Source organism: Chlamydotis macqueenii, chromosome 12 (assembly GCF_036417535.1).
Source record: "Chlamydotis macqueenii isolate bChlMac1 chromosome 12, bChlMac1.mat, whole genome shotgun sequence".
In the NCBI taxonomy this organism is placed as follows: Eukaryota; Metazoa; Chordata; class Aves; order Otidiformes; family Otididae; genus Chlamydotis; species Chlamydotis macqueenii.
In genome coordinates this window covers 22,666,082-22,681,298 of record NC_141567.1, presented here as the reverse complement: position 1 = coordinate 22,681,298, position 15,217 = coordinate 22,666,082, and the positions used below count along the sequence as shown (strand labels likewise).

General features: G+C 41.9%; 1 protein-coding gene across 6 annotated transcripts in view; it reads right to left on the bottom strand.

Moving 5' to 3' along the window:
• ZNF280D (zinc finger protein 280D) overlaps positions 1-9,607 on the bottom strand; it is a 54,234-nt gene extending 44,627 nt beyond the window's left edge. For 2 of the 6 annotated variants that reach the window (XM_086756899.1, XM_086756903.1), the window contains exons 1-4: positions 9,478-9,607; positions 4,361-4,506; positions 490-555; positions 11-381 (exon numbers count right to left, since the gene is read on the bottom strand). In XM_086756899.1, the coding sequence (XP_086613025.1) occupies positions 11-381; positions 490-555; positions 4,361-4,499 (576 nt within the window). In that variant the 5' untranslated portion in view covers positions 4,500-4,506; positions 9,478-9,607. Of the gene's footprint in view, positions 1-10; positions 382-468; positions 556-4,360; positions 4,507-8,621; positions 8,813-9,477 lie in introns of those variants that run through there. The other 4 variants (XM_086756900.1, XM_086756901.1, XM_086756904.1 and 1 more) reach the window with 4 other exon arrangements.
• Between the last annotated feature and the right edge of the window lie 5,610 nt (positions 9,608-15,217).

Here is a 15,217-nt window from a genome sequence, read left to right as displayed (position 1 = left end):
AAAAATTTACCTGATTGAGTATTACAGGCTGCGCTGTTACAGTAGCCACTGGCCTTGATACAGGTTGAGCCACAACAGGAACTGTGATATTTCTTGATACTGGCTGTGTCGTCACTGGAATGGCTACAGGTCTGCTAACAGGCTGCAATATTCCAGAACTTGACCCAGGCATCTGCTGTGTTGATAAACTTCCAGCAACTGGTCTCTGCAGTGTTTGTGAAGTTCCTGAAACATTCACTGGTATAGACAACGGCTGAACTGCTACAGAGCTAGCTGTAGGTCTGGACACAGACTGAAAGACTGATGAAACAGGCATGGCACTGGGACTGGAGTCAGGTGTCGCATAATGGTGACTGTCAGGCTTGAATGTAGTAACTGTACCTGTTGCAAAGGATTCCAAAGTTATTTTTACATCGTTTTGCAGTCAGATGTTTCATAAGTGTTGTGGATTTTTTTGTTTTTAATTACCATATTAGGACAATAAAGTACCTCTACTGGGTGCACCATTCTGTATCCCCCTTCGTGATGAGCTGAGGTTGACTCTGTTCAATATATCTGTCAAAAGTTACATTTATCTTAATTGCAGTTAAATTAATAGCTTAATTGCTTTTCAAATTAAAAGTAGCATTCATATCCACTAATTAAGCCAATTAGGATTTGACTTATGAATTAGATTATTATTTCTAAAAGAAATACCTGGCAAAACAAAGTGTCATTTGTACACATTCAGATATGTTCTTCTACTCCCCTTCTCTTAGGTTAAGCTACTTCACCCAAGAATCTCAATTTTTATTTTCTTGGACATAGATTAACACACAAGTAAGAGTGCAAACAACAACAACAACAAAACACTTCATACATATTTAGCTTTGCTGATTATAACACATTTATTCACTTCTGTTTCTCGTACACATAATAAGTTCCCCAAACACTAGAACCGCTCCACACTAAAGGAAGCATTTTCTCTAAACCAGTAAAGACACAATTTGCTTCTGTATTACAGGAAACAGACCAGTAATCAAAGGAGTTGTGTTGGAACTGTATTGTAAGATGACTGATTTTCTTACATATCCTACATGGTAGTCTACAACCAGAGTTTTAGCTAATCAGAACCACATGGAATTTCTTTGATTTGATGTTTACTCCCTAACTAACGCCACCAATATTCCCTCACTTTATGTCTCAGTCTGGGGTTTCTGATCATTCCAGAACATTACAAAAATATTCATCAAATCAAAATACTTGGCTGCTGCCAGATTCTCAGTTCCATCAGTGTTGCTATCAAGTTTCAGGCTCTGACATGTGAAAATATGCATACGAAATAAGATTGATCCTCCAATATCTAACCAACAAGGTTTAAAGTACCGTCTCAAAGCAGGGTCAAATTACAGCAGGACCTCAAACAACAGATCTTAAGGTATCTACATATTGTGTTCAACAACCCTAAGGTTGCTTCCCCCAGTAAAGGCTCATTACTATGCACTACTCAGGCTGATAAATCTGGTAGCAGTAGAACTCAGAAGATGACAGCTTTGAACCTGTCACCTGCATTCAGATCATACTAATAAAAAAGCAGCTGCAACTAACAGATCCAAACAGGTTTGCATTTTTAAAGATACGACGAAAGTTCATCCTGTAATAGTAATACTATTTTTACTTCAACACAACACTATGAGCAATGATTAACTTAATTCAGGATTTAGCTGAACACATACTTTTTTGTTTGTTAACAAATCTATACCTCAAATTTGAATTCCAGAGTGAAACGAAACGAAAGTCTTCATCTACCTACAAAAAACAAAACAAAAAAAAAAAAACAACAAAAAAACCCACAAAAACTATCCCAAAAGTTATGTCTCACAAACCACATTCAGTGTCAGACAGTCTGATGAGCACACAATTCATATGCTAAAATGCAAAGGTAGATTCTACTGTTTTTAAAAAGAACATTTCAGGAAGTCAGTGGCTTGAAATTATAAACTAGATTTACATGACTCAACTGATTCATCATAGACGTGATGTGCCCTTTCCCCTCCCCCATCAAAGCGTTATTTGTCCTGTCTAGGTAAAACAGCACTGAAGTATAAGAAAGCTAACACGCAGAACAACATTTTAAAGTGGCAACAAATTACAGGTTTGTTTCATTATGAAAAACAAAGCAAGACAAATGAGCAGTAACTGTAGGAAAAATGAGCAGTTGCAGGAAATGGTAAAGGGAACAAAGTGTGAATTACTTTTCATCCCAGTCAAACTAATCCTCCAGTATACCAGAAGAGGCAATTTTTGTATACGACACAGAGCCAGCAGGTCAAAGTTGGGTTTTTAACTATTTCCTTCAAGTTCTCCACACCAATCTGTATAAAAACTGATAACTGCATTGTCAGGAAAAGGTTAAAAAGCATTGCTATATATTGCAGAAAATATACCTTCCAGAAAAATTAAGAACTACACACAAGTCTCCATTTGTCATCTAATTTTTCATCTGATCAGACAGGAATTTTCTCAGGTAAAAATTAAACAACAGTGATAAGCACACTTGAGTTCACTGTGTCTTGCCTATCACCAGTAACAAACTGAAGCCTGACTACTGTCAGGTTGTACTACTTACAAGCCAGAGAAGAACTGAGGTCATTCTTCCATAGCTGTTTGTGATAGTGAAGTAGAAGATTACAAAGAGAAAAGTTGAGGAAAGGGAAGGAAAAGAGATAAAGTAAAAAGTTATACCATAAGTGATTTTACTTGTGTCAGGACCAAGTATGGACAGCACTAGAATAAGATGCATACATTGCAAGTCTATCTTTTACCAAGGTTCTTAAAGTTGCTGATTCACATCAAAAATGACAGTTTTCACCCGAACTATTTCTATCCTTTATGACTACAAAAAAACTTGAGTCTACGACAACTGCAATGAAACTTGGCATATTTGTTATTCCAACATACACCTAGTACCTTGATGGCTGTTTTATGCCATGACCTATTGCCAATGACCAACAGCAATCCAGAGGTCTCTGGACCTTCTAGAAAATAGTAAAGGGTATTTTTCAGTTCTTCTAGAAGTTTGAAACTGCAGAAAACTTCTTCAAGTAATTTTAAAATATCTTTCAAATTTTCAAGAGGATCTAGAATATTTTTAAAACATTAAAAAAGATTAACACTTAAGAACTATTTTCAGGTGAGAGAACTTCAACATCAGCTTCAGTATTTCTTTAATATTTAAGACACAATTTTCCACTTCTTAAAGCTACTGTAAGAAGCATTAGACTTACTATCCCAGGGAGTAACACAGAGTTCAGATGCAAGATTAAAGTACCATGAACGAAAATGACTGAACAGCTAATAAGAACTCCGAAGTCCACGCAGCAGAGTGTGACAGAGCGCCTAGTTTAACATTTTGTCTTGAGATTCTTCACTGCCAACTATACACCTTCAGAAAATTAACTATGGAAATCTTGGATAGAAGCATAGAGATGAGGCACAAACAGAAAGCAGCAAAGCCCACCAGGCATAGTCTTGTGTATTCGATAGCTACAGAAACCTTAGGTCAAACCTCTTAACAATTGACTACAAGACAGTTGCACACAGAAATCAAAAAGTTTCATTACTAAAATTAACTTAAGTAACAAAAATAACGTTCTCCTTTACTTACCTGCCAAAGCCCAAGTACAGGACAAACACGGAATCCTGACACATCTGCTGTCATCACAACCACCTAACCTCACTCCCTGCACTCCCTGCATTAGGAAGAAACTACAGAATTTGATGAAAAAAATCTCTTTATTTTACAGGGGATGAATGAATTTATCAATAAAAATCTCTTACTTAACAGAGAGGCTTCTATTGTTTTAACATTAATCACTTTTCTTGATTGTGCTTTTATTACCGACTCTTAAGACAGTTACCTTGGTTTTGTCAGAACAATGTCCACCCATTCAGACTGCCCCCCAACACATGAAATGTGAGGTGGAGAAAACAGAGGGACTGTAACATGAGGACTTAAATTCATGCACATTCCTTTAGTAGGGATATACTTCCAAGTATCTAACTAAATATCAACTAGATTAAGAGCAATTGCATGCATGGTTTCAGCAATGTACATATTGGATTTTTAACCATATCGTTAATGCCAAAACCTTCAAATGTTGTTGTTTAGACTGCAGAGATTTAAGGTGAGGTAGATAGAGCTGTGCATAACTTGGCTTTTAGGACAGAACTTCTTAAGAATTCCAATTTTCAGTATGACAGCGAACTACAGAACAACTTTAAGATGCAGAATTTCTTAGGTCTTACTGTATTTTCAATGTAAATTTAAAGTTTTACACCTTGAAATATCTGTTTTAAATTATGGAAAATGTTATCTTACATGTACTAGCTGGCTTCGAGCTTGAGATTTCCCCAACAAAGATTGGCTCATCATCGTCATCATCCTCCTCGACTTCTTTCACTCTCTTTTGCCATGGTTCTAGCTCCTCTTCTTCACATTCCATAAATAACTCTGCCATCTTGAGACTAGACAGTAAAAAAAAAACCACAGGTAAGAAAACATTCAGTACTTTCAGGAAACAAATGTTTCACCGTTCACTAAAGATTACTGCACTTCACGATAATTCCCATAGAACAGTCTTCCTTCCCCTCGCCGTGTTCTACACAGGTTGAACCCAATCTGATACAGAAGATCTTCAAAGATCAACATCACATCACCCTTCTGATAATTACTTGAATTCTCATCTTTGCTATTAAAGATGAGAAAAGACCAAAGATATCCTCCAGAGGAAGCACAGTGAAGGGTATCTTTCAAAAAATACTATTCCAGCTGAGTGATTTGCAAGAAATATGAAGATCGTACTACGAAGCACGTAATATACCTGGCACAACTGTTACTGATACACTCGTTACAGCTTTAGTCTCTTTGCATTTTAAAAAACCCAGCAAAACCCCGCAACCTACCACAGACCCACAAATTTTGGAAGATTTTGTCAGGGCTTACCATATAGTCACATTTTCTTTAAAACCCAACAAAAACAAGGTAAAACAAAATTCTCCCAAACCCCCACAACAACAAACAAACAAACTACCCACAGAAAAATCCTCAAACAAAAAACTCCACAACAACAAAAACCCAAACTCCACAATGCATTGCATAGTTTTTTCATTATCAATTAGGACTTGATAAAAATTTTGCATAGATCTCATTAGACTGAGTCCCTCGTGCTTAGAGACTTGCTGTTGCAGTAAGGAAAGAAGTAGTCATGTGTGGAAGTAGTAACAAAAATATGTAGCTTTTGGAATTAACCAAATTAACATCTGCACTTCTAATCACAACTGGTTTTATTTATTTTTTAAATAAACAGTGATGGCCAATGAAGTTTTCTTATTTCTTTTCACATCCTTTAACATAATCTTGAAAGCATTTCTGAACAATACAGGAAATAAGAAACTTCTCTGCTTCTTCACACACACTACCAATAATCGAATTTGTAACAAGACCAGCAATTTCATAAAACCACCCGGCTGTCTCAACCATAACCAGGACCCAATACAACAGTGTTTGCTTTGCCGAAGCTTGACAAAATTCAACGTCTCCATTTTTTGGTAAATCAGAGGGGAAAGAATACACTTTTGCAGGAGGAACCCAATAGCGACTCCAGACAACACAGGAATTCCTTGAAATTAATGAGCAGCTAAGCACATAAAATTCAATTCATCATTGGACCGCTTTGACAAAAAGCGACGAATACCTGAGTAACAGTTCCATTCACAAAGGCCAAAATCAACACAAGAATATTTCTAGTCTTATTACCAGGCTACCGCCAACAAAAACCATTACCAACAGTCCTCTCATTCTTGTGCTGATGCAACACTTACCCGACAAAGCACACTACTTAAGGGAGCTTGACTTCCTACTATCACACACTCGGAAGGTTTAACTCCCTAAACCTAACAGCCAGCGCATCAGACCAGACTATGCAACATTGAAGACTATCAAACCCTATACCCAAGGCGACAAAACCACGATTATATTCATAAACTGATATTTCTTAAACTAAATGATTTATCTTGTAAGATTTAAGATAAATTCAACACCTTTTTCTGTACAATTTCCCATTATTTTCTCCTTTCCAGGAATACTTCAAGAGGAACATATGTTAAAAATTGGGTCAGTTCCTTTTTTGAAAGTGTAATTATGCAAAACTAAGAACATTCTTCATTGTCTAAACAGTGTTTGAAATGGAAGTCTTCAGCACAGATACAGTGAGGAACTATCTAATATCTAATAAGACAAGTTCAGGACAGGAGTAATGAGCGGCTAGATTTGGTGATGGACTATAGAAATTAGTCTGTAATAGTTTATCACAGGGGAGCAGGCAGAATCATGCCCCTACTAGCGTTCTAGCGCATGAGAACAGGGCTGCTGGTGTTACATGCTAAGTCTTCGGGATAATATAAAGTAGCCAAGGTATAATACCGCTTCCTTTCTCCATCAGCTTAGGTCGATGAAGTTAAACATGGTGCTTGGAAAGAAGAGAAGACAGCACTAAACTAGATTATTGTTGCAGGAAAAGAGGAAGAGTGTGAAGCTCATTTCCACTTGAGAGAGACAACAGGGGCCATGTGCTACATCTCAGAAAGGGAACCAAGCCCAACTGTCCTCTGTGGAAGGACATTCTTTAGACCACCTTTTCTCTACTAACACAGAGGCAAAGTTTATTAGACTTCAAGGTAAAATGAGAGACTATTTTCAGAGACTTTTTCATGGAACTGACAACATAAATATGAGAGGTTTTTTTTTTTTAATTAATTTGTTCGATTTGACCTCAGGGAAAATAATTACAAAATACGCTCATAGAACAGAAATAAGACTACACGTAATTCATATTATAAAACACAAAATAGACACAAGCAATCTATATGTCAGCAGAATTCTAACAAGATACATGTGATTACCTCAGCTACATTATAATGCAGTTGATTTTTTTTTTTTTACAGTTAAAGGTAATTGATAACATATGGACTTTCAGAAAATATGGACGTTTCATTTCATGAATCAGGATGTACATATTAAGGTACTCTCAAAAGATGACACAAAACCTACAGCAGTCTTTAAAAGGCAAGTATCAAGATCATTTCAGATCTTTGTATCTTTTTTTTTTTTTTTATTTCAACGCTACAATTTGAAGCCAAGCTTTCACCGGCATTTTTTTCCTGGCAACAAAGCCAGCCTAATGAGTTCCCACTCTGCTGCTGCACTGCTTCCTCAGTTGTGCTAGTACAACTTTTCAGTGGACTATGACGTGAACCAGTGGAGGTTAAAAATAACCTGGCCCACGAACAGTTTTACCCGCACGACTGAGAGGTCAAAAAAATCTGTGGCCTGAGTAATCAAAGCTGGAGTAAGGGGGAATGGGTTTGATTACAGGAGGTGTGCAGGAACTGCTCAAACAGTCTCCACTGCCAAAGGAAACATCTACATCCATTTTTAGAATACAACTAGCTTCCAAGTTTTCAGCTTCTTTAACTACATTAATGTAGAAAACACATTCCAGGAATCCCGCTAGTGGTTGCCCTCAAAGCCAAAACCAACAGTGAATCCTTCCCCCACTCTCCCCAAATATTTCCCAGTGGAGGTGCAGATGCCAGTATAAGAAAGGTAAGCCTATTGACAATAGACTTTATTTTCCCAATTTTTTAATACGGATACACATGTATACACATCCATAGATACATCTCCTTAAGGTAGTCCATGTATCTCAGAGGTCCAAAACTCTGATGAAATGCGATACGTGTATAGTCAAAGAAAGTGTTTAAACCATTGGTCTACGCTAAGAAGTGTCAAAAAAGGCAACTGCCCAGCAAAAACTAAGGCTAGTCATGAAAGTTCATTAGGCAGGCACAGATAATCAACAACCTGCAAAGACACAGGTCCATGGAACACTATTACAGTTACTAGACAAGCAGTGAACTAAAAACACCGTATCAGGCAGAAAAAAAAAAATTGAACTAACTGCATCAAAGAGCGACGAGCTTCTGACAAAATAAGTGTTTTAAAAGCTCTAGTTTGGACATCTTTATTTACCATGGCAATTATGTTTAAAAATACCACCTAACTTTATTAAAAGGCTGTCGTACTTATAACTCGGGTTTTTTTTACTGTTAGGATTTAAAAGCATTCACACAAAAGCAACAAAAATGATACAAAGATTAGTAAATGTAACAAGAGTGTAACAGTTGTAGTGAAAACAGCAGAAAGTGACCTGCAGAAGTGCACCTTGAAGGTGCACAGAAGTCAATGCTACAGAAAATCACGGCAAACGCAGCTGCAATAAGCTTTACAGTTACTGAAAACTCATTTATTTTGATGCAATTCACCTGTTCCACTCTTCAAGTCAAGTCAGCTTTCCAATACTCAATACTACTTTGGCCTGGCTTAAAATAACTGAAACCAAATTACTGGTATGAAATCGGTAGCGAGCTTAGAGTGAGGATATCTATATTAACTAGAAAGGCCTTGGACTAACATTGTCACCTCTCCATATAGTACTATCAGTGAATTACTCAAATATTTTATTTTTTCCCTCCACTTTAGTAGTTGTACTTCAAATGAACAGGGATGTTATATTACTTACAACACAGATCATACAGTGAAAAATACATTCTATTTTTCAGACAACTTCTCACACAGGTACATAACTTTGCATTGTGTTAGTTGTAGAAGAGTGCAATCCACAGCTTCATCAGGACTGTGAGCAACCGTACCTCTACCCAGCGCTGCGTTTGTTTCAGCAGCGAAGAAACGATGACGAAGCTGAAACTGAACCTGAAAGTTTTTAAAAGCCAGAGTATAAACCGACTTCCCTCAAAACCAACCCAAACGGCCACCGCTGCCCTCTCTGCCGCGAGAGGGTACAAGCTCCGCCTCGGGAAGGGCAATATTGCCTTTGCAAAGCAGGCAGCAGTTCACACCCCCGAGCTGCGACGGCTGCGAGGCCGCGGGAGGAAGCCGAGGCCCCGGGGCAGCCCCGCAGCTGCCGCTCCGCCCGCAGTCTCCGGCGCAGCCTGACCGCCCTGCGTCCCGCCTCCCCCGCGCCGGGCGACCGCAAGGACTCGAGGCAGGCTGCGGGGTCGGGTTCAGACGAGGCCCGCATATTGCGGCGGGCGGGGAGGAGGCCCGGCGGCAAGCCCGGCAGCCCCTGCCAACGGCCGGGCCCGCGCCCCGACAGGCAGGACGCGGCGAGCCCTGGCCGGGCAGACTCCCGCCCCGGTTCCCGGCGGGCGGCCCGAGGAAGCCCTCACAGCCAAGGGCCCCCGCACCGCAGACGCGAAGGGGGTGCGAGGCCGCGCTCCGACCTAAGATGGCGTCGGTCTCGCAGGCGACAATCCCCCCGCGGCCCGCCCGCCGCCGAGCTGCGGCTCCCTCCGCCCGGGGTAGGCGGCAGGGCGGCCCGGCAGGAAGGGCCGAGGGCAAGGAGCGGGCTGGCTTACCGTGCTGCGCGTCCAGAGAGGCCGCGGCGGGCCGCCCCGCTCCCTTCCTGGCGGGGCCGTGGGGGGATGGGAGGCAGCCGCGCTGGCGGAGCCGCCTCGCACGGCCGGACCGCGGCGCCCCACCTCAGACGGCGCCGGGGGAGGGGAGCAGGGAGGCGGCGGGGTGGAGGGGGCGGGGGGGGCCGCCCGGCGCGCTGCCTGCCGGGTAGAGCGCGGGTCAGCCCCACGGCGGCGCCCGCTTTCCGGCGGCTGCGGGGCGGGGCCGGGGGCGGGGCCGCGCGCCATGTGCCGGGCCTCACACCGCTGCCGCCTCGGGCCGGGCCGGGCCGGGCGCGCACCCGCTGGCAGTCCGCGGCCTCGGCCGTGCCCCGCAGGTGGGCCCCGCTGGCCCAGCGAGCCCTCGGTAGGCCGTGGCGGGGCGGTCGGGCCTTCCGTTCACGGTACACGTCGATCGCGAGTAGCAGTGCCGCCGCACAGCCGTACGGGCAAAGAAAAGGTAGGGAAAGGCCTACCCAGAGTCGACGTTAAATACAGACAACCGGGAAGGTAATGTAGGGGACGCTGCTGGAATCAGTGGAGCATAAGGCACTCACCTGAGCGCCGTTCAGGCCGGAGGTTTGCTGTGCGCCCGTGCTTTCATGGCGTTTTTTTACAGCCGTTACCCAGTGGGTTAAATGACATCATCAAATACAGGATAAACTGATCCAAACCTCTGCTGAATAAAACATTCCCGTTACTTTCATGGCAGGGCTGCTAGACAAGGCCTTAACTAGGCAGCGAAGCCGTGCTTGCTGGAGAGCACAGCCCTGGAGCACAGCACTGCAAAGAGCTGCCGCTTCACTCGCCTCAGAATTTGCATACGGATGGCTCTGAACCACCAGGTGAATAAGAAATACAGTTTTTCTCCCGCGTTTCTGTCTATAGCGCTCTCCCACCCTAGCAAACATCTAAGAATGCCCCTAAGTTTAATTTTTCTTTTTTTTTTTTCCTCAAAATTTTGGTGTCCATCCTACCCTAATTAAAAAAAAAAAAAAAAAGGAAGAAAGTGTGAGTCTTCCTTAAGTAAAATATGAAAATATTTCTGGTGAATGTTGAAGGTAAGTGATGGTAAACGGTTTGACCAAATGTAATCTGTATCTCTCAACTTTTTCAGCCTGTACTTCTCACAACTTACTGTTGGTGACATCTGCCATAACTACCTTCAGACATCCTCAGTTTGCTTAGTGTAAATTCCCTCTCAAATACAGGTATTTTCCAGAAGAATAAGTGAAGTGTCCTTCTTCTTGTGAACCTAAGCTCTAAAGATTTGATTACTGTGTTTACCCTGAAAAATATTCTGTTAATTTTCACTATTATCTTTAGCCTTGAGATGCTTCCAAAGGACGTTGAAACCTCAGAGAATGAAGGAAAAAAAGTAAAGAATGTTAGTTCTAATTGCTGCTTAGTGACTATGTTGTTTAATTACTAAACTATAATAACCAAATGATATAATAATTACTAAACTATGCCATTTTGCCAAAGTAGGAGAAAAAAAGAAAGAGAGAAAGAGATATTCTTGATATTTGGCAGAAAGTGGAGAAAAAGAATGAGAACTGGAGAGGGGAACTAGTTTTAGACAGAAGTCGCTGGGAGGAGAGAGATACAGTCGTTATCTAAAACACGCATTTTCAACTACTCATGTACCTACTGAGAAGACATTGCAGCATTCTAAAGCAAGATAAATATAAAGAGAAGATTAAAAGGTGAAACACTGAGCAAGTGTGAAATAACAGAATCAACTCTGCACACTTGGTTTATTAAATTTGTGCATTCTGAAGGTGCAGAATTACATCCTGATTGTTCTGCAAGACCCCTGCCTAAGTCCTGGGAGAAATTTGTTTGAATATAATGTTTTTGCGTCATCCTGCAAAACCATAGGAGCAAAACAAGTTTACCAAGTGAGAATTAATAAGTGTTCACAGCTTTGAAACTCACAAATCAATGAAGGATACTAAGTAGCCCCCCTAACTACAAAAAATAGTTCTTACCAAGGCTCCCTCAGTTTATAGATGAACATCTTGGCTAAGCTCAGCAGATAGTTAATGAGGACGCCCTAAAACTTTGTGTTGCAACAAATAATTGGTGATGCAACTAATGAAAAAAAATGAATGAGATCTGAAAAAGTTTTTCATAAAGAAGAGACTGAAAACTCAGTGTACTGTAATATAGGTGAGCTGTGTCTCCTTGATGGTAAGATGTGAGACTTTCCTAGACTGCATCAACAATGAAGGTGCCCTTCTAATTTTCCTTCATCAGCCATGGAAACAACGTGGGAGGTCCTGGAGTTGGGGGAAATTAAACCGGAGATTCCTACCCTCCACATTTAGTAATAGTGCTCGGCTCCTCTACAGTGAGCCAGCAGATCCAGACAGTTAAGGAACATATTCCTGCACAGTGTCCTTGCAGGCACAGGCAGATGCACCACACAGGAAGATTTATATCTCCCGTAGGAGAAGCCAGTATGACGGAAGACATGCTGCACTTTCAAATGCAGTCTAAAAAACCTCGAATTCTGGAGATGCAAGCTGGAATTAAGTACCATGAAGGAAGGCTACATTGTATGTAAAAGGAGGTACTGAGAAGGAAACAAGAAGTTTTAGCAGGACCATGCCTGAAAACTTACGGAGAACCCTGCAAACATATGATATGCTTTATAAGAGAAACTTAGCAGAAGCTGCTTACAGATAATTGTATTTCATGCAGCTGGGCAGCATGCATGCGCTGTTGGCTATAGTAGCAAAGCTGAGCTTGAAATCTAACCAGTCTGAATTACTTCGTGTTAGATCTACTGGCCTGTGACTTCATTACTAGAGAGACGTTCCTTTCCCTTCTGAGAGTTATTGATAGTAATCTCTTACCAGTTTTCTGTTTTTTTGTCTCAAAAGCAGAGACAAATGGATTGTAATATCCCTCAGTGGTCCAAAATGCTTCTACTGCTTGCTGCAGGTTAAACCCCCCCACAAATAAAAGAGTCGCATTTGTATACTAAAGACACTTGCTGGCATGGACATAAGCAACTAGACACACTGATAACTGCCAACTCTGGCTGCTGTTAGAGCTGCCAGTCCAATCAAAACTCAAAGTCTGTTAGCTGTTTGTATTTTGCTTCTCCACTGCCATTCTTTTTTTCTCCTAGAAAAACAAAAACAAAAAAAAACAATTATAGATTCCTTCTAAGTGTAGATTCTCCACATTGTTACTGCGATCTGCCTCTTCTGTTCTCCAGGTCTGTTATATCTGTTTCTCAGCTGTGAACTGCCCACTGAACTATCATCTGTTCTATCCCAGGGTCTGTTCCCTCACATCACCCTCTGTCAGCCACTGATGAATTAGCAGACTACGCTCTCATTTTGACAAGGCATACAGAAGTTTGTTAAGAAATAGCAGAAACTGGTAGCTGTAGTGCTAACAACACCAGGGGGTACAACTTATTTCCAGTCTTGACTCCTCAGACTTTATGCTGGCAGAGGGACAAGTGCAATAAATGAGAAATTATGAATACAACTATCACCTTTGTTGATATCTGCATATCAACCAGCAGTTGTTCATATTATTTTGCTTATCATGTTCAGGCGTTTTGAGGCAATTGTCAATCAGCTAAGCATGAGGATTTTGCAGCTGAGATAGGCAAAAGGGGGAGCAAATTGGAAACCAAAGCATGCCTTCTCAAGAAGTAATGAATAATTATTAAATTGTTATTGATAAAACCAAAGTAGGATAATGAGGAAGAGAACAAAACCAGCTTTTCCCTCCACCCCTCCCCTCCTCCTGGGCTTAATTTAATTTCAGTTATCTCTATCTCCTTCCCCCGAGAGCAGCACAGGGGTGATGAGGGTTACGGTCAGTTCATCACTTGTTGCTTTGCGCCCCTCCTTCCTCCTTGGGGAAAGAACTCCTCGCATTCCTCCCCTGCTCCAGCGTGGGGTCCCTCCCACGGACCACAGTCCTTCGTGAAACTGCTTCGGCGTGGGTCATTTCTTCCACGGGTGCAGTCTCTCCAGAACGGCTGCCCCAGCAGGGCCTCCACGGGCCACAGCCTCCTTCAGGCCTCTACCTGCTCCAGCGTGGGGTCCTCCCCGGGCTGCAGGCGGATCTCTGCTCCTCCGTGGGCTCCCCGGGCTGCAGGGGCACAGCCGGCCTCTCCATGGGCTGCACCACGGGCTGCAGGGGAATTCTGGCCAGGAGCCACATTACTGCTCCCCCTCCTTCTGCGCTGACCTTGGCGTCTGCAGCCGTTCCTCTCACAGAAATCCTTCACAATGGGCTGGCAGATGCCTCTCAGGTTCCCTTCACATCTCATCTCCTCTCCACTTCTCTCAGTCAGCCACCCGGCAGGAGGCCAGAGGGTGAGGGGTGCAAGGCCCACAAGGCTCGCACCTCGCTCTCCCTGCCACTGCTTCTGCTTCTTCATATCTTCTTTTTTTCTGTTTTCCCCTTCTTAAATACGTCATCGCAGAGGCGTTATCAGGGAACATTCCATCGCCAACTGGCTCGGCCCTGGCCAGCAGCGGGTCCGCCCTAGGCTCGGCCAAGTCCGCCAGACAAAGGGGAAACTTCCAGCAGCTTCTTACAGAAGCTGCCACCATAGCCCCCCCACTACACAAACCCAACACAGGAAGTTTATAGTATGTTCTGAACAATCTCGACCAGAATCCTGAAAAACAAATTTTAAATGTGGCTTGAGTTTAACCAACATCAAAGTTTGCTTCATCAGAGTACAGGGAGACTGATGTCCCCATCACCGAAGATTTCTAGAGTAAGTTAAAACATGTCCGAAGCAGACTTGGTACATTTAGTTCTTCTAAGCTAGTAGGGGAAGTGCTACTAAACTGCTGTGACAAATATACCTAATGATGACTTTTTTAAAAAACCTCACTGAATAAGGACTCCATGTTCTGTCCAGTCACTATTTGAATGTGATCTGGGAATCAAAGTGCAGCTATCTGGGTCCGATTTTGTATGTCTGTAAAAACCTGCAGCAGAGTGAGGAAGTCTTGCCTATTAGCATTGAAGTTGTGGGTTTGTTTAATATTATTTGTTATTCTTAAAGGCACTAACACCACACATACAGCAAGTACCAACCCGCATGACATTGCAATTGGAGCTGCTGCCAAAATGTTATTAGAATAGATATGTTCAGATGGGAAGTCTGTGACTGTGAATGCACAAACAGATAGTAAATGAACATCTGCAAAACAAACACTATTCAACACATGTATGGTTTATTCAAATATTCCACAAGGTATGCTTGTAAAATTGATTGCGTTTAGTCTGCTGTGGTTTGTGTTACAGTATCATACCTTCAGGAATTTGGCACAAGTATAAACGCTAAGGGGTGATCTAATCTGTTTATAACATTATTTTATAATGTTTGTTAGGCATATATCACATGTTTATACTTTACTTTTTGAGACAATGGGAAAAGTCTAACGTGCAACCCTGAAGAAAGCATAAGCTTCCAGTCTTTTAAATTTTAAAAGCATGCTTCTGTAAATTAAGAAAAAAAAACAATCCAAACCATAAATTGTCTTTTTAAACACTTTCAACACACTATCATGCATAATAATAATAATATAAATAAATTAACATCTGGGAGAGTCAGTGTCTCTTCAGCATACATGTATTTCTCCTGTCAACATTACTCAAACTCATCAGACAAGAACACATTCTAAACTGCTTGAAGTAACAAGAAATGTTTGAA